We start from the raw sequence: 20,327 nt of genomic DNA on the forward strand, positions 1-20,327 counted from the left end.
CTCAGTTCTTGTTGGCACATGGCACTAATTCAACTACATTCAGTTTTTAAACACACAACGTCTCAGCCTGAAAGAACAGCACTACCCATCTAATGTGCTTCCTGGCTAAGGAAGAATACCATTTGCTACCTGTCCTGGTTTTAAAAAGTGTCCCATCATATTTCGGATGAAAGGACCTCCCCTATGTGTCCTTGAAATGGTGACAGCAATACTTCTAACCACAAATTTAGTCTTATACTAAATGATAATTGATAGCATTATTAACGGATAGCACTGACTTCCTCCCAATGCACACAATTATCTGAAATAACCAGAAGACAGAAAAGCTCAAATCGCTGTAATAATTAGGGTGCAACCTCAACGTTTTCTTGTCAATAAGGAGAAAAAAAAAACCCTCTAACTAAGAGAATGTATTTTTTGTTTCAAATTTTTCAGCAGCGAGCGCTCTTTTTCATTGCTATCTCCCAAATGCACTTCGAAAAAGAAAAAGACTAGGAGCAGCAGCAATAAAAACTTAGAAAGATTTGGTTAGATTTTATACTGCAGAAACCTTGTAAGAAATAACACTGATGAAACAGGGGAGCTCAGTAGCTAAATTAGTTTCAAGACTTGGAGACTTACTTTTCTACTTGTAGATACTAAAAGGGTAATTTTCTGGAAGTTACCAAAAAAAAGGGAAGGCTTGGGTGCTCCAGAAATTGAAGGGTTTCTCTGGAAAACCTTCCTATTCATGATCAGTTAGTTAGAGAATTTTCTAAGCTTTGGACCAGGAAGTATTATAATACATTTTTATGACAAATTCAGCTTTTCTAGCATATATAAACATATCTTTTCTTGGATCTTGCTACAGCAAACTGCTCTTACATTGCATTATTGTTTTGATCATGGTGAACATATTACAAAACAACGCAACTGCTGATAAAAACTAGAGCAATCATAATATCCTAAATAATACTATTATATTATTACTTTATATGAATTTGATTGTAGAAGTTCTCTTACAGCATGGTATGTTGTTTTAAACACTCTCTGTATTTCCCCAATTCCCTCAACACATGCAAGTTATTAAACTTACAGTGTTCTACCATAACATAACTTGAAATTATCACAAAAACTCACTCTGTGTCTGACTACTAAAAAATATTTACAGTTAATCATCGAAAGTACTCCTACTAATACAAAGATACTGGCAAGAGAGTTCCCGAGGACTTATGGGATAAGGATCTCACACAGAAACTCTATGGATCATCTCAGTGATCCATCTTTCTCTGTGTCCTGCTTTGACTTTGTACCAAATATTAAACAGGAATGGGAAATAAGCTCTATAGTGTTATGAATCAACTCGGCTCCATTTGAGGTTTCAGCTTTGTAGTTTTTCAGTGGCCATCTTATGCTACGGAGTAGGAAGATGTTGTTAGTATAGATATTTTACATTTATAGACATCTATCTAATGTAAAGATGCTGGCACTTGCTGTCAGCACTTTTTCAACAGTTTGATTTTGAAAAAATACGTCACTAACAAGTATAAAAATGACTAATGATGAATAGAACATCTCTATAATAGGATAATAAAATATTTTAATTCAGTGCTGCAAAAAAAATGACTGGTGGCATTTTAAAATACCTGAACTATAAGAACTTCAAATACAAAAATAATATCTAATTTAGTAATTACAGTAAAACTGAAGATAGGTTACTCCTTTAAGACAAAGAGCTAAAATGCCAGGTGGAGACTCTCAATGCTTTATTAAATCCCAAAGATTTGAAGACTGGTCCTTAATGGAGCAGATGGCCACGGATGCATAAATGGAGCCAAAAAGGGATTTTGTTCTTTCATCTATTCAACGCATTTTCATTCCGTTTTTGATTGCACTGGCAATCTGAGCCTGCAGTACATCCCTGTACTCTAAGTGCCCATTGATTCAAGACAGACAGCTCAAAAAGCAAACAGAAGATAGGGACCATCTAGGCAATCCCACTAGAAAAACATGAGAAATCATTTCTTCTCTTAGTCTTAGGGGTTTTCTTGTCTGTCTTCTGAGAGAAATAAATACACAGTGTAGTCTCATTTCAAATAATGTAGAAAAGGTAAAAGAAAAAAATCTACTTCTTGCCTCTAACGACTGAAATGACAAAGAATAAAAGATTGGTGAGATTCACTAGTAGTATTATCTTTCCACTTTCTCTAGTTTTTTGAGCAATGCTTAATGCTAAGTGTAACTGTTAAAACACCACAAGAATTTAGAGGTATTTTACAGCTATGATATTAATTTTACATTCATGGATACAACAACTCCCATGCCAAAGAGTAACCACTGTTTGAAGTACAACTCTGGAACTGTATGTAATTCTGGACGTGTAAAAAAATAGGTAAGAAAAAAGCAAATAAAACCAAAAAACACATTAATTTAAATTGGAAGTCAGTTACCAAGACCTATAGAAGAGCCCTTCTGTTTAAAATAGAAATAAATCAGTAAACATATGTCAACTAAGATGATCACAGAATCACCGAATGGATGAGGTTAGAAGGGGCCTCTGGAAATTGTCTGGTGCGACACGGTACTCAAGCAGGGTGACCTACAGCAGGCTGCCTGGGATTATGTCTGACAGACCAACAACTGAGAAGGCTTACAAAAATGTCCTTGTGCATTTCCAAGCAAAAATACTGCTCTGCTTTCCATTATCCAAGCTGAATAATATTTACCTGTTTTTATACACACACAGAAAAACCCTTCCAAACAAACTGAAGAAGTACACACTCTATGACAGAGGAGGCTCAGGAGAAAAAAGAGTAACGTGGTAACTAATCTACAAATATTTGATGGATAGCTTATTTCAAATGAGGACAAGATGTGTATATTACAGGTAAAAAGAAGTGCAAAGACAAAATTTGTAAAGCTACAAAGTAGATCAGCTACCAGATGAAACAGTCTTATAACAAGTTACTGAATGGGAGAACAGTCTCTGGAGAGCAATAAATAAACAATTACTTCTGACTGTTAAAACAGCAGTGGGAAAATCTAGAAAACAGCTTGCAGAAAATAGTTGTCACATTCACTGGCAGATGGATTTAATGTGTTGTTTTCCATCTCTGACTCCTGTTCTAACATGGGGAAGCCTGTGCTTTAATCTATGTGCATTTGTCCCAGCAAAACCTCAAGTGGTTGTCAGTTTAAAAACATACTAAATGCACTTCTGCTTTTTTAAATACAAAAATGTGGATCCTGAAATTAATGAGATTTTTACAGCAAGCTTAATATATAGATCAGACTCTTTAGACTAACAATTAATACATTCTTTCTCTTGTCACCAGAGACCCCCTTCAGCACAGAGGGCCTCTGGAAGTGGTGGTGACTGCCCCAAAGTGTGCTGTCACTGTAGATGTGAGCAGGTAACCTGAGGGAGCCCTCGGGACAGGACTGGAGAGAGAGAGAGACATAAAGAGGGCTGAGCCCAAATCGCAGAGTGGAAGACAGGCAGCAAAAATTAACAGGATAGAGGGTGAGTTTGAGAAGAAGTGATAAGCAGTGAGCAAGGGGAACTTAGGATCCAGCTAGGATCCCTACGAACAGTAGGGAAAGAGGGAATAAAGGTACTATAAAAGAAACTGAAAAGATGAGTCTATAAAGAAACAGCAAAGCACAGTCAAATCGGCAAGGAGGGGAGAAACTGTCAGTGATGAAAAGAAAGAGGGGAACTAAAGATGACCAGACAGACAGAGAGGAAAAAAAAACAGGAGTGGCATGGCTATTTGAGAAAATCTGGAAAGAGGTCAGAGGATGCAGCAGGACCTCTGTAGGTAAAAAAACCAAACAAACCAACAACCTCCCCCCCCAAATAAGCAAAGTCTGAGGAGGACTGGATTAAAAATACAAGGAAGAAAAGCAGGGATAAAAAGAAGAAGAAGAAAGACTGGGTATGATTTGCATTTAAAAAGTTATTTAACCTGTGATGTTAACAAAAATATGTACAAGTAAATATAGATGTCTCTGAGAAAACTTCTTACTATTCAGAAAATAATCTTGTTTTTAGAGAAGTTCCAAAAAATCCCCATCTTCAAATTTTATTAAGGCACTGTAAATTTAGCTTTTAAGAAACACCAGGCAACCACACCAGAATAAAGAATACAAAATCACTAACTCTCCCCAAAACATGAGAGTACTCCTACATACAATAAACTAATTTATCTCCCATAAATAATTAAGAGTTAAATGGTACTGTCCATTTAAGTATTCAAGCATATAATGAATACTATTATTTTACTCATAAAATAATTAGTCATTTAACTCATAAAATTCACTAAAACCAAGAGTAATGTACTGAAAGTACTTCATTACATTACATTACCTGTCATAGTTCATTTTTCTCTTGATGATATTAAATACAAGTCTTCCAGGGATAATAATTTTCTTTGGTCAGTAATTCAGAAAACCTGTAGTTAGAGCACTTAACAAAATCTGATTATAAGTTTCTGAGAAAAAGAGTGCCCCAAATCTTTCCAAGACCTTTGCCTGCAAATTTCGAGATCTTCATTACAAATTTTTCATCATTTTACTGGCTTCTGAAAGAACTAATGTCTGAGTCATTTGCATGACTTCTGCTGGATCTTGTCCCATCCAAGGGCCTAATTATGAACAGGCACATGACTAATTGCTGTAATAAGTTGGCGCTCTAGAGTCTATTGATTTGACTGCAATTACTCACACAAATGTAAAGGCAGGTGCTGAACGCTTCCTGCAGATTTTGCAAGGAAAGTGTCCATGTATTTCTACCAAGATTGCAAGGTCTCTTTCCTCTGCAGCTAGAGCAGGGATTATTATCAGAAGCAGATCATGCCCCACCTGAAACACATCCCACTGAAAGATAAGCTGTTACTCCACTTTTTATTGCAACCAACTTTGACAAATTACTTTTAGAGTTCTTCCCAAGCTCATGCCAAAGCACCAGGAACAGACACTTTCAACCCTTGTCTCATTACAAGAGCTATGTTCCCCTTAAAGAAAGATCCTTGGTTAACAGGACTTTCAGCCTTAACAGCTCTGCATCAGTCAGAAAACCAGTCTGTGCTACAGTGAGTTAATTGACCTCACTTTAAAAACCTTTCCACGAAAGCAGATTTGATATTTTTCTGGCAATTTTAATCAAATAGAATACTTCTAGGCACCAATTAGCAGACAACTGGCTCTTTAGGTCTTGACCTTTCATATACTTGAGAGTTATATGAAGCACAGATATTACAGTTATTAGAAATGTTAAGAGGGCATATATAATGTGCTTGTAACAAAGTTTTCCATGAAAGAGAACCCCTCCTCTCCACCACTTCATTTCCGGCTGTAACCTAACACACACGGTTCACTTAGATTTTTTTTTTTTTTAATATGCTTTTGCTAATTATTTAAAGCTGACTGCTAGGAAGCACCTTTCCAAGGCTCAGGTTTTCAGCCAATTCTATTAATTATATAGGAGGTCAAACGGCAGACCATGAAGTGATTTCAAGCCATCTCTCTTATCAAATGCAGTATCATAAAACAACTATTCAGTACATCTTCAGAGTGAGGAAAGGTATAAATAAAAAATGCTTCACCTTCCAGGTAATATTTAACAGATTCCAAATATAATACATAAATCCCAAACTGATGTTGCAAAGACTGAAAATCGTTAATCTTACTTATACAAAAAAATGCTTTAAACAATTTTTAAAAGAACAAACACATTTTCAAAAACTGGTAACTTGAGGAATCACTGGCATTCCTAAGAAACTCTAAGGAAAAAATACGATGAAAATGTAAGTTAGAAGAATTTCCTTAATACAAGAATGCAAGAGTGGCTGTATTAGTCTGCACCAAAGGTTCAGCTACAAGAATCTCTGGTCTCCAAGGAGGTCAAATGGACCCCTAGAAAAGACTGTAAGAACAGACCAAGCATGTTTCCCAAGCACTCTAACCACTGGTGGCTCAAGGACTTCCTGAGCCAGATGTGGTTTTCAAATAGTACACAAACCTCAGTTAATTTACTTCCATGAGCTTGTCCAGCTTTCTCCTGAGCCTCTGTAGCCACTGGCCACACACAGATACACAGAGGCAGAGCTCACTCAGCACGGAACGAGGAACTATTTCCCCCAACCTGCCTCTTGCCAACCTGACTCCCCTCAACATTTGCACTGAAATTGATAATTTATTGTCTCTTACTATTTACCTTCTACAACATCAAACCTGTTTTATATGTTCATCATATTCTCACTTAGTTCTGCTTTCTTCTGACAGAAGCATCCTTATTTATCCATTTCTCTCATGTAAACTCTTTCATGTCTATAATGAATTTCATCACCCTTCAACAACCTTTGCTTGTTTTCTTATCTATAGGAAAGCAAGTAAGAACTGCACACTCATTCAAAATATGAAAGCTACGGATTTATACAGTGGCATAATGATACCTCCAGTCCTTTCCTAATAATTCTCAATATTTAATTTGCTTTTTTGATCACTAATAAACATTAGGCTGATGTTTTCATGGAAATGAATCTAAGATCTCTTTCTACCACATAGTGATGCTAGCAGGTTTTTTCTTGCGGCCAATTTTTCTTAAAAACAGAACAAAACCAAACAAAACCCTGAAATCCCAATCCATTAGGAATTCAGCAATAACTATTAATTTTTTCAATAGAAAAGGCAGAGATTTATCTCTAACAGTCTGATTTGTCTCTTAATTATTACAATACATATAAATCACCATTAGAAAAGTATATATTCACCGGAGAAGCTTGTTTGCTGCATTACTGTTGAGCCTGTTAGACCTCCTAAAATAGGAGACTCAAAAATCCAGCAAAGGATTCTGGAGTTTTAAGGCCTTGAATTCCCCCTAGAAAGAGGAAAAAAAACCCTAGTTTTGTTAAACCTCTAGAAAAAAAAGGAAATGCCCTGTAAGAGGATAAATTGTGTGCTTATGTATCATTGCTTTCTTATTTCTAATTATTTTGCAATCTGACACTGTCCAGCAAAATACAGAAAATGATACACCTATTTATTAAATTATGTTCTGCGCAGATCTGACAAAATATTTCATTTTCCAGTAACAGATGAAATAGACACAAGGTGTTCACCGCAAGGTGAACATCACAACATCTTTTAAAGTAGAAATGCTTTTAGTTGGGGCAACTGCATTCATAATCTTAGGCTAATTCATTACTAAAAATACGCAGTGAAAGAAATACAAATACAGTAAGATAAATGCAATTATCTACTAAAATTAAGCTATTATAATAAAAAACTGGATTTCCTGACAAATGAAAGTATTTGCACTTTCACCGCTACAATTACTCCTTCTCTTACTGAATAGGCAAATGCATAACCTCTCAACAAGGGTGATGAGCTTATCTTACTTACACACAGGATGCTATAAACTGAAATTAGCCAATAACAAACACTACATTTTTAGGTGGATTACCAGTTTGTTTCTTGGGTACTGTACAAGTAATGCACAAGTAATTCCACAGCACAACTGCGCTTCTTCAGAATTAGAGAGAACTAAAAATTATCAGACAGTAATAACAGTTGCAGTTATTCTGGGTCAGAGAACAGAGGCAGAAAAAAAATTACGATAAATTATCAACCACTCCAAAAAAGAAAAAACTAACAAGATGGGTATGAATCCAATCCTCCTGGGTTACCCCAACAGCTTGCAGCAATGAGGCAGTTCTAAAGGAAGCACCTGTGTGCTTTAAACAGATGGCAGGGGGAGAGGGGGCCCTTCCCACGAAGGGTTACAGCTGGAGATCCTGCCCAAACCTAACTCCCTGCAGTCAGGCTCCGGGCACCACCAAGAGAAACTGCCTCTTTCCAGAGACTATCTGGACAACTTAAGCCCTTGATTTATTCTGACTGCTTTGTTAGGTGTAACTAGGTGGAGTGACTCCATCCAAGGGCAAGAATAGAAAAATTAATAAGACTATCTGATAAATATGGCAAAAAATATTTTTACTGAAAAGTAGTCAACTAGCATATAAAAATTAAAGTCTAGCATTTTGATAAAATCACATAATTGTCAGAAGAAAAAGTATGGAAGTTAGCAACATCAGCATGCTAGTAGTCCATCTTTGTTTCTGTCTCCCAAACCGCTTTCCCATTTCTTTAGGTGCATCAGCACCTTTACTTTCTGTAAGTACATTTTGGGGATTTTTTTTCTCTTCTTTTTTGGTTCTATTTCCTTCTGTCCTTTCTGCAAGTCCACACACCACAGCTATGAGTGCTGATACTTTTCTAAAGAAAAAGCAAAACTACCCAGCGTTCCTTGCAGGTTTGTCTGTTAACCTCTAATGCTCTTCATGCAAAAACTAAACCCCAAAGCAAACCAAAAACCAACACAAAAAACCTCACAAAATAACTGTCAATTTCATCTTCCACCAATTTCTTTAACACCTTTCATCCACAAAGTTATTTAATCTAAGAAAATCTGCAGGACTAGAAATTCTGCAGGAATGGGCAGGAAATTGTTTTGGAAACACTGTAGAGACATTTCTGTAAATTGGATCTACTGTAAATGATATTTTTATACATTATTATATGTTTGTAATGCATATAAGAGACACATAGGTACAAAAATCATTGTTGTCTTGGTTTAAACAGACTCCAAACACCCTGCTGCAACTATGACAACACACAATGTGTCTCAACTTGGGTACTGAACAAATATTTTTAACAAAACATATGTTTTCTGCTAAAGAAAAGATAACATCCTTAATTCATACATGGAAAGAAAAGTCAAAGGACCCTGTGATTTTAAGAACTGGTATTTCAGATGACATATCCTGTGGTATATAATCAGACTTGAAAGTGAGACAATTACAGCACACTTACACCAACAATGTACCAGTTTATCAGGTGATCTCTGACTCCACATAATTGGTTAAACAAAAAGCAAAAGTATTGAAAAAGACATTATTTAATACAACTCAATCTAATTAAAATAGTCTGCAACAAAAGCTCTTGATGTAGTGAGCATTATTAGGGTTTAACACATTTGTTTTTACTCTGAAAACAAATTTTATGGCACAACGTATTCAAAAGCAAAATAATTTCATAAGTAGTTAAATGCAAGATACTTTGCACACTTCTTCTCCCCTGGAAGCATTAACTCTTCCACTTGCCTTAACAGGTCACAGTCAAGGCAGCACACAGTGTTAAATTTGAAGTGCACGCTGGTGAAACCAAGAGTTCAAATTTTGAATTGCTGAGCCATGGCACACCATCAAATTTTAGAAATTTTAGGGAGCCGACAATTCTCAGGAATATTCTCAAGAGGAAGATCAAGATAATTACTTACCTGCCAAGAGACGGCCCCCAAAACAGCAGTCGCAACCAGGCTGAAGAACACCAGCTGTTCCGAAATCAAACAGAAGTGACGCATTCCTTTAGATGCCATAACTCTGTCCAAGCTGTTGTTTTCTGCACGGTGGGTGTAGTATACCTTGTGACAGTCATTTAGTTTCGTGTGAAATCCCCAAAGAGTTATAAAAAAAATCACATGACAGATCATCCAGAAAATTCCAAAAATAGAAAAACCAGGTATCACAAAATACCAGAGATCCAAATCACGTAGTTTAAAGGCTGCAAGAATGAAAAAGGTGAGTTCAATAACTCCAACTGAGAGGACAGAAAGCCTTCTGCAAATTTTGCCACGGTACAGGTAGGGCTTCCACCGTTCAGTAACTGAAAGTCCGCTGAAGTAAACGTCGAGAAGGGGATCAGAAATCAGGCAGCTGAAGAAACACGCCAAGGCAAAAGGGTTTGTGGGAATTTGCAGTGATGGAAAAAAGAGTAGGGATGCAATGGCTCCAAAAATTGCCAAATTTGGAATTGCCAAAAAAGACTTCATACGTAAGTCGATAATCAACATGGCCAAAGCCATGACCAACAGAATAATACTCATAGATTTTTCTACCAGCATAGTTGTGCTGGCAATGGCAAATCCAACTAGCTCTAAAAATTCAACTGTTGTCAGTAGAGTCGGTCGATGATGGACACAGCCACAAATCCTCTCAACCAAAGCACATAATATCCTTAAAACAATGGCAGAGAGGAGCAGATATTTAGTAGCTTCTTCTTTCACATCCGTTTTGAAGGCAGAATTATTAAGAAAACAGAGAAGGCCAAGCAAAAAACCAAACCAAAGATTGGAGAGACTCAAACTTGCTGTTTCCATTGAAAAATAGTAGTACAGTATGCTGGCAATTCCAAGAACAAAGAGCCCCAGAATAAAGATTACCAAAATCAGTGCATCCGCAGTTTTTTCCCATCTGACATAAAGGCCCATGCAAATGGCAACCAGCAGGTTGATTCTGGCAAGATAGCCAAGGTATCTGACTGATGAGTGCATGTTCACTTCCCTGTTTGCTTCTTCTAGCCTTGTCATTGCTGCATAGAGACAATGACTAACACAGTAACGCAGTGACCTACACATGTAAACTGCAGTTAGGGGGTTTCACCCACTTGACTGAAAGTAAATATTCGGGTTTCATTCAACAAATACAATGCAATTGCTGCCTTCTGTAGTATCATTTCAGTAACAGTGGTCCAGAATCCTCAAAGTCCTGGAAGAGAATTAAAAAAAGTTTTAGTGGTAAATAATCCCTTTTAATATAATTAAAACATAGAGCATAAACATGACACGCCCTTTCTCACCAAGGAGTTAAACATCTAAATTAACACATAAAATGATCAAGCAAGTGTGTTGTTAAAGGTCATGCAAACTGGGGTCATTATTAAAACCAATATAAAATGGGTTCTGCATAAATCTTGCTTCATAAGTTGAATGAGTAGAAAACAAACCTCACCTGTGCAGTTTTCCACAAAACTCATCCATTAGGTACCTATATGAGATATCCGTGGATATCCAAAATATTGCTATGATAGCCATTACCTTCTAGAATAGTTCAGTATTGTTCTAAAACACTGTTTTCTTTCACCGTTACATTCAGTAAGTTCTCGCTTTATACTAAATATTTTCAGTATGCTTTGCAAGACTTCCTCTTAACAGTCAAATAACTACAGGATTTACAAAAAGAACTTCATGCTCAGTTAATGAGCTTAACCCACAGTAAATAACGAAAAGGTTATTAGCATTTATCTCTGTTTCACAAAAAGGAACTGGACACACAGATGTATTAACTGATCTGGCATGATTTTCAGATTTTTCCTAATGTAAAATCAAAGCATTAATTTTCACCTATTCAAGCCACTTCTTCCCCTCCCCCAAAAGCAAGCAAAAAAAAATTATCAGGATCAATATTACATTTACAACAGAAGCACCTCCTACTCAGATCCATTTAACTGACATGATTTTCTTATTAATATAGTATAGGAACAGACAGTAGTATTTTTAATGGGAATTATGTAATGTTATGGTCACAGTCTTCAACACATAAGAAGACTTAAAATGGAGCCTCTATCAATTTTAAGTAATTAACTAATTCTCCATTTTACAGATACTTCTGAAGTTACTGGCATGACAGAGCAACCAACGGGCCAAGAACACTCAGTGCTCACTATCTGTATCTATAAATCTGGGGGAACTGAAATTCAAAACTTAGACTTTATTCTCTCTTCATTTTTAAATTCTCATTTTTTAAACCAGCAAACAACAAATGATGAAGTGAATTGACTGATTTGCTTGTAAGTTTTGGCATATTGGAAGACTGGCACTTAGTGTAAATCCAGCTTAAATAATTGGTATAAAGACAGACTAGGCCTAAGGCATTCTATTGCTTAAATTATTTATTTGGTAACGCATATTTTCAAATTACATTAAACATCTAATTAAACAACATTAAACAACACTAAAGATACTACTTGGAAGAACTATACATTAAAAATCTGTTTACTTGAAACAAAATACATACCATATACTTAAAGCAAATGGTTATTACCTGAAGTTATTGCAAATTAAAAGTTCTTTGGATCTCAACTGTGTATTTTTACAGTTTTCATTATTATTAGCATTTTATCAATATTAACTTAATTCTGACTTGTCTGGTTTCAAGATCTCACAGTGTTTCTCCCCTTACTTTTACCTACTGTTCCTCTCAACCTTTAATCTGTTTTTACATTATATAGGTAACACAGACCTGTTAGCTATCATATTCCAGGTCATGATACTTTAGGTTTCGCAGCCCTGTCTGCAGCCTCACTGTCTCTTGCACTACAATCAACATTTGTTTTATGGACAACTCAAACCATTTACTTCAACTGCTACACATGCCCTGCCTCCAATTCTCTCTTGTTCAAACTACGAACATAGAGGAACAATGTCCCATCTCCTTCCAACCCACAGCACTGACGTGATTATTGCTATGCTGAAGAACATCTGCCATGCCATCCTGTTTATCTTGATTCCTGAGCCTTTCTGGAACCCCTCCAAGTCAAGGGGCTCACACTATATGCATTCATTTGGACAACAGCCCCACAGAAGCAAGCAGAAATGAGCCCTTTCTCATATGCAAAGGGCGGAAGATCCCATCTAACACCTGACTTAAAATTTTGCTGTGATCAATAAATTATTTTCTGGTGGGATAGGTAACACGAGCAAACTCCCTTGCAGGCAAGCAGCTACTGTGACAGAAAACTGCCAGGCGGATTTTTGCTGCCATCACACCATGAGAAATACGACAGAGAAGCTCCCCTGCTGCGTTCGGTGCCGGGGCTGGGCAACACATCTGTTCCTTGAGGAAAGACACAAATGCTGCTTGAGCATAACGTATTTGCAAAATGACAGCTTGGACTGTGAATGCAATCTCCTCTTCCTGGCTCCACCTTCTAAACAATTAGCAAAAATGTCCAGACCTAAACCATGCTATTAATCATTAGCATTTTTCTAACCAAAATACACGGTCAACTTTTTGGTGAAGAGGAAAAGGTGCATTTTCATGATTAACGCATCCCATCACGCAGCTATTACCAAACACACAGAAGACAGCAATTCAATTTTAAAGAGATGTTTCAGTAACTGATTTATTCTCTCAAACACAGCTACTTGTTAGTAATTTCAATTAATACTTTGGCTGTTTACACAAAGACATGAGGAGTGGTGGTGTTTGTTTCGTTTTAAACTAATGGCCTTAAAGTTTTGGGTTGAACACGAGCTACATATCTCAGCAAATCACATTTAAATTCCAAACAAAATGTGGACGCCCACTTTTAAGTATTTATCAACTTTTGCAATTTTAAGCAAAACCTGGAGTCTCAGTACAGATTTAGAGATTAAATTATCTAAACCCTTTCCAATATGTAAAGTTTTTACCCTAATTTGTCTAAGAAAGTTGAAAAAAGTACCAAAACCCAAAGTTGGTTTAATAGTTTATCTTCGGCTGACTTTAGGTCCAGGTGAGGCCCACCTGAAGTACTAAACCCAGTTACCTACAGCTTTATTCTTCCATTTTAGCACTTTTTTTTTTTAACGCAATTCTGTAAGACTTTTTTTTTTAAACAAAAAGCCGTATTTAGCTAATATATCAACACAGCAGCCTTAACCCCCCGATGAATAACTCCGTTAGTTTACAGAGGTTCACACCGCGCCCACAGCGGGATCGCCGGTGCCGGGCGCGGGGAGCGCTCCCGGCAGTGCTCCATCTGCGGGGCCGGCTCGGCCGGAGCAGGTCAGTGCCGGCACCGGGCTCCGCGCCGCGGGTCCCGCAGGGGGCCGCCCCGGGACGCCGCTGTGTGCCGGCAGGTGTCTGCCGGGCCGAGCCGCGCTCGGTGCCGGTCCCGCCCAGCTCCCGGCCCGGCCCGCTCCGCTCTCACCTCCACAGGCGGCCCGGGGCCTTCCCGCCCCCCGCGCCGGACGCCGCCATGTCGAGCCGAGCGCGGCGCTCCCGCTACGGGCCGCGCCGAGGCTCAAATGCCGCCGCGGCGCCCGGGCGCGGCCGGACAGAAGTATTTGAAAAAAACCCAAGCAACAAACCACCAAAACCCCCAACCAAACCTATAACACCGTCAAGTAGTGCTTAGGTACGGAAGCGGGAAAACTGTGTTTGAATTACGACTGCAAGGCCAAGTGAGCCCTCTCCATCCTCTGGCACGCGGGTGACTCGACCACCTGTGTTTCCTTACACTGTACGGCGGAAATGCACGTTTTGAATTGGCCCTTGCAGGCAGGCGGGCAAATAGCGGGAAGTTCTGGATCTTAATAGCTCCACGGCTTAGCGAGGCAAACCAAGGGGAGTCTGAAAGCAGCTCAGACAAATGCTGTACAGTGGCTCTGTGAACTGCAAGTGGGCTGGGCTGCTGGGGAGATACATTCTGTGTTGCTGTAATTGCTTCATCCCTTACTGTGCCCAGTTCTGGGCTCCTCAGAGGAAGTGACATGGAGCTCCTGGAGTGGGTCCAGCAGAGGACAACAATGAATGACTACGGGATGGAGTACCTCCCTTACAAGGACAGGCTGTGGGAGCTGGGCCGGTTCAGCCTCAAAAAGAGATGACTGAGAAGTGACCTCATCAACGTGTATAAATATCTAAAGGGGAGGGTGCCAAGAGGAGGGACCTCCAAGGGGCTCCCTGTGGAGGTACCAACCACTGATGAACAGGAAGTTCCACCTGAATATGAGGAAGAACTTCTTCACTGTGCATGTTAATGCACACTGGAACAGGTTGCCCAGCAAGGTTGTGGAGTCTCCCTCACTGGCGATACTCAAGAACTGTCTGGACATAGTCCTGTGCAACATGCTCAAGGATGACCCTGCTTGAGCAGGGAGGTTGGAATAGATGACCCACTATGGTCCCTTCCAACCTTAACCATTCTGTGATTCATCACAACTAGCCTCTTCTGCCTCTAGTCAAAGAGTACTAGGGCTGACACCCTTAAACATCTGAATGTGACCGCCTGTCTTTCCTGCCTCAATCATTCAGACAACTGATTCACAGGAATGTCAGCTGTCTCCAGAATCATTACTACTCTTCAAATTTTAAATAGAATAGGCCAACAGGCCTAAAAGTTATATGGGTTAAAAAATGACAAAAACAATAACAGCCATAAAAACTCTAACCTTCCCAACCAACCAACCCAACAAAACAAAAAATCCACAAGCTGTTTCCCTTTAACAAACAGAACAGTGGAACTCTCAGTTGCTTAGGGAAGGTCACATGCTTCAGATGCTTTACCATCATTCATAGACAGTATTTCATTAGTACTGTATCTATCCAACTGTGATTTAGGAATACTCTTCAGGCAACTATTGACACTTCTTGGTGAATATTTTACTTAGAAAGTAAAAAAACTCAGCAAAGTTTCTGTGAAATCAAACCTTTCTAAAAAATCTTCTTGCTATTCTACAGGTCCAAAACAATTGAGAAAAAATGAGGAAACAAAGAAAAACAAGCAGAAAACCTGCTGCTGATTCATGGAGATATGATTAAAAGCCTTAGAATGATCACACTTTTAAAGCATGTCAGCAAGACTCCCTGAAGCAGAAAAGGACAGAAAGGTTCTGCAGGAAGCAGTACTGAGCACAGCTGTGAGATACTATTTACTGATTCACTGTCAAGTAGAAGACCAGAATATACTAGTGAGGCTCTGCCGTGCTGGGGACACACTTCAGATCTGCTGAAATTGAATCTTCCCACAGTCTGGATCTGAGAAGGAGCCTTGAATTTTCAGTGGCTTTCTTTTGCCATTGCCATCCTTTTCTCAACACCTCCAGTACTCAGAATCGAGATGTAGAAAAGTACAGCAATGACCTCAAAGGGGCAACCTACAACAGGTGCTACAAAAATATTTCAGAGAGATAGAGAAGAAATTAAGAACATGTAGTGAGAGATGAAAGTAACTGAAATAGAAAGAGATCAGTCACATCCTAAGTGGGTAAGCAAAGAAACATGATACAGGATCAACTGGAGGAACTCCAAAAGCCCTTCTAAAAAGCAAAAACTTCAACTGAGATGTAGAAGCTGAAACTGAAGTACCAAATTTAACATCTCTACACGACAACTATTTTCTTGATGATAAGGAAAATAACTCTGCATTGATTTCACTGGATTTCAGCATAAGCAGATTTTCCAGAAAGAAAAGACAATATCTCCACCCCAAAGAATTTTTTAAAATGTTTTCAGTTTTTCAGATGTTTTTTAATAAATGTGCTTTGTTCTGAAAAAGTAGTGACATAAAAGACAACAGAAATGCAAATACACATTTTCTTCATTTTCCTCTCCAGCACCTTAAGAATGAGAGATCTCTTGCACATGCATAATTTTCAAATATTTCATAACCTAGAAATATTCTTCTTGAACCAAAGCCAAATATACAATAACTCCTGATACCTCCACTTTATTGTTCAGGGAGGTATAAGTATTTATGTAAATCCCACTTTCTTCCTCCACCACAATCTACTGTCCCTTGTGAAAAAAAATAATACAAACCAAAACAAAAAAGGAAAAAACCCCAAACAAACAAACCACAAAACCAAACCACCAATGAACTCACTTTGGGTATTTAGAATGATAGTCAAGAAAACTAAGCTGTTATGAATCTCAGGTCCTTAACCCACAATGTTGTCACAAACCTGTCAAAAAGGTTTGAAGTTTGAATGTTAGTATTTTAAACCATTTTGGGGGGGATAAATCTTAATCTGAATTGCCTTTTTTTTTTTGTATTAATCACAAACCAATTTACATTAATCAATGCCAACATATATGTTTTGTGAATCGGGACTCTTGTATGTCTAAACATAATTCTTTTTCTCATCAAAATATAATTGTTTGGTTTGTATTACCATATCATTTAGATTGAATGACAAATTTGAATCAGGTATTTGGGAATGCTTTAAATTCAAGAAGAGACACAAAAAGCTTATGTTAGAAAATACAGCACCATAGTCCAGACCACATTTGAGTGTAAGCTAGACCACTGCTGATTACTCTATGCAGGAAATAGTATAAAAGAAAAACAGGTAGGTTAAAGTGTGAAAGTTTCAGTGCAAAATTCAGTGGAAGGAGTAAGTTTCATTTTCATAGCAACCACTGTAAAATCCACACTACAACTTCAGTTTATCTGGTAACTTCTGTATTATAACTACAAAATGTCAGGTTAATATGGTGTATTTCCTCACAACCACCTGTGAAACTATATTAGTATTTTTTACCAATTTGCTGAAGTTGGACTTAAAACCATGACATGGCACCTAGTTCAATTCATTTATTAGGCACTTACATATAAATTTAACAGCCTAACATTCAAATCTGAACATTCTGGCCACTATTTTTAAATGGAGGGAAATCTAAGCTAAACTCATAATGAATCCTCCTTTATTTTAACCACTGAACAGAACTGGTTTTTCTTGCAAAAACCCAGAGATTCATTACACAAGTTAAAACAGATGTAAAAATAGATGTAACAGATGTAAAAATAGATGTTCCATCTCCTTCCAGTGCAGACCAGTTCTCAGTCAGCTATGGAGTTTTTATTTAACTGAACAGAAGATTTTTGGGTCCTAATAAGCAAACAAATGGTGTATGTTAACTTCACATGTGTGGTCTTAAATGTATTTTGCTTTATGTAAATATGTATATCCTTGAAAAACTTGTATGATTATGTTCCTTTTTACAAAATCAGTCTGTAGTTACCAGAAAACTTAGAGGAGGTCTACAAACAAGTACAATTCAAGAAAAAGTTGTTTGTTTTTAAATGCATAAATAATTTACTTTAAAACATGACAAAACCCACCCCGTCTCCCCAAAAAACACAGTTGGAAGTGAATACAGAACACCGTAATTGGGGAAATACTGATATATGTTAGTGCTTGTACACTCATAAAATTGCAAAAACGTATTCCAGCTCTGAAGTGAAACATAATTGTCTAGACGTACCATACTTCTCTGGGGGGAAAAGCCTCTTCAGAAATCTCATGTCTAACTGCTATTTATGCAGTGAAATTACACATGTATAATTACGGAATGAATATATTCCAGTATTTTGGTGTTATCTCAAGAGGGCTGCAATAAACATAAAATCAAATGTGCAAGCATTATAGTTTCTCCAGCCCAGGCTTAACCAGAGTGAAACAAATTTTGGAAAAAAAGTTTTGTTCCATGATTAGAGAAGGGACATTTGTAACCAAGTGTCTTAACCTATCTGCACATTTAATTAAAGTGCAAATTATTTCTTCCTACATATACTTCTCAAAGCCCACCAACTCCAGTGCCTTAAGCTCAACCACACTGAGTTAAAATACTGAAACAACATTTAACAAATTAAATAGAATTCACACTTCACAGCACTAAAGAAAAGAATGGTACCTTTCTGGAAAAAAATTAGTGACACAAATCTAAAGAAAGTAACAGCAATTTATGCTATGACATGAGTCATTTGCATAAAACTTGTATTTTTTTCACTTTCATACAAGAATAAATTTTAAAATTCAAAAGTAGAAAAAAATAGCAAACTCTGTAAACCTTTGCATTTTCTTTATGCAAACCATTTTTGTGTGTTGAGCCCATGTTAGTATAGCAAAATTAGTTAAGCAAGAGGTTTGAAAGGGCATTTCAACAACTACATTAACTTAGAAGCAATATAGGATCTTCTAGCTCATAGAAAGGAATTGAACTAGACTGGCTTTCTCCAGAGTCTGAGTCATAAGGAGCATCAGGCAGCTCCATAAAACCGTAAGCTAGCTGTTCGTCTTCTGTATCTGATCGAACATAGCAGGAAGTGTTGGAATACTCCTCATCCTCTATACTGTTGAAATCCTGTGGGATATACAACATTCCTGGGTAGTTCCTGCTAACTAAGTCACTGGTTGTTTGCAGGGAAGTTTTTCTAAATGCCATCAGGTGCATGTGAGAAAACTTAGAATACTTGAAGCGTTTAAAACCCAAGGACTCTATGGCAATTTTCCAGCTTTTCATCATCATAGCCCGGCGATTCTGGTGAGATGAATCAGGAGTTATTACAAGCAATAAGCCATTTAATACGAGAAGTTCATGTGCCTTCTTGCAGCATATCCATCGTTGGTAGGGTGATGGAAAGTAAGAAAGGAGGAGTGAGAAAACGACGACATGGAACAGTTCTCCAGGTAGAGAATCAATGGGATTTTTCAGTTGTTTAAGAAAGGCATCTATAGCATCTTGTGCCAGTTGGAGAGGTTGCTGAATTTGAAGATTTAGGAAGTCACATTTGTATACGCTCTGGTGGAATAACAAAAACAGAAAACCAAGCACCAAGGTTAGTTTAAAGAGCAAATACAACCAAGACCCACATTAAAATCAATGACCTCTCAGTTCCCTTGAGGAAATGTCAAGCCTGCTGAACATTCCTCTTACTATTAAATCAAGCAATCTAAAAGATAAATTTAGCACACATGCAAAATTTTAGATGTGCAGTATTTTACTAGAGATCCGATAGCTGAGAACTGTTAATATAAAAAAAATATTTAGCTCAAATAGAAAAAGTATAAATTCAGCTATCTCAAAAATGATTTAAGAACTCAGATAAGCCTACACTGCTTTTTTTTTTCCAGGTGCTGAAAGCCTTTTGCAGGAAATGAGTAATTAGAAACTAAATTTGAGACCTCAGTATTTTCTACCAGTTCTTTAAAAAGAATCCAAGGAACTTAGTAGTTTGGTCACTTGGGAAAAAAGTGTCATTCTTTACTAGTACAGGAATAAAGAATGGTGAGGCAATATCCATTATAAAGTTACAGAACACTGACTGCTTTGCAGCAGTGATATAGGTACATGTTTTAACTTTGCTGTAAATGCAAAATGTAGTGGTCAACATTTGGGCAATTATCAAAATAAGGTAAGGACTACAAATCATTGTACACTCAAGCTGTCAAAGACAGGAAATGACAGCACAATACAACATACAGAAGAGAAAATTCTTAGCATCCTTAATCACAAAGCATGCTATTTAATGAATTTAAGTTTTGACTTACTTTATATCATCAAAACCTGGGACTGACTTTTCATAAATATGTATTAAAATGTATTAAGATATAAAGTTTTGATCTGATAGCAAAAAAAAATTTAATTAATGCCTAGAGAACGTGCAGTGAATGACACTAAACAGGTAAGTGAATGTCAAAGCAGACACAAAACACTCTGTGGAGCACATCTGAAAAGTTACACCTGCTGCATTTTAATACCATGAAAATATTTGTAATGTGTTTTATGAAACAATATTAAAAAAAGATTACTAGAACACTATTGCAGAGGTGTTCATTAAGGAACTGATATGCACAATTGTTTCCAAGTACAAGATAATGTAATTTCTTTATATACGTAAAGAAAAAATGTAATTTGGTTATATAAAATCACAATCTCTCCTGAGAGTCAGCAGAAAATTAG

The 20,327-nt window shown here is 37.4% G+C and overlaps 2 protein-coding genes across 3 annotated transcripts in view; both read right to left on the bottom strand.

Annotated features, from left to right (window-relative positions):
* The window catches only part of TMEM168 (transmembrane protein 168), a 28,962-nt gene extending 12,994 nt beyond the window's left edge, over positions 1 to 15,968 (bottom strand). Inside the window, exons 1-2 of one of the 2 annotated variants that reach the window (XM_051795458.1) lie at positions 14,031 to 15,968; positions 9,320 to 10,586 (exon numbers count right to left, since the gene is read on the bottom strand). In XM_051795458.1, the coding sequence (XP_051651418.1) occupies positions 9,320 to 10,456 (1,137 nt within the window). In that variant the 5' untranslated portion in view covers positions 10,457 to 10,586; positions 14,031 to 15,968. The other variant, XM_051795459.1, reaches the window with a different exon arrangement.
* A 122-nt stretch (positions 15,969 to 16,090) lies between these two features.
* Positions 16,091 to 20,327, bottom strand: part of BMT2 (base methyltransferase of 25S rRNA 2 homolog) — a 36,617-nt gene continuing 32,380 nt past the window's right edge. The window contains exon 5 of the mRNA XM_051795529.1: positions 16,091 to 19,166. Within this exon, the coding sequence (XP_051651489.1) occupies positions 18,537 to 19,166 (630 nt within the window). The 3' untranslated portion in view covers positions 16,091 to 18,536. The remainder of the gene's footprint in view (positions 19,167 to 20,327) is intronic.

This window comes from Manacus candei, unplaced genomic scaffold (genome assembly GCF_025592945.1).
Source record: "Manacus candei isolate 608988 ecotype Guabito, Panama unplaced genomic scaffold, ASM2559294v1 h1tg000043l, whole genome shotgun sequence".
NCBI classification, from domain to species: Eukaryota; Metazoa; Chordata; class Aves; order Passeriformes; family Pipridae; genus Manacus; species Manacus candei.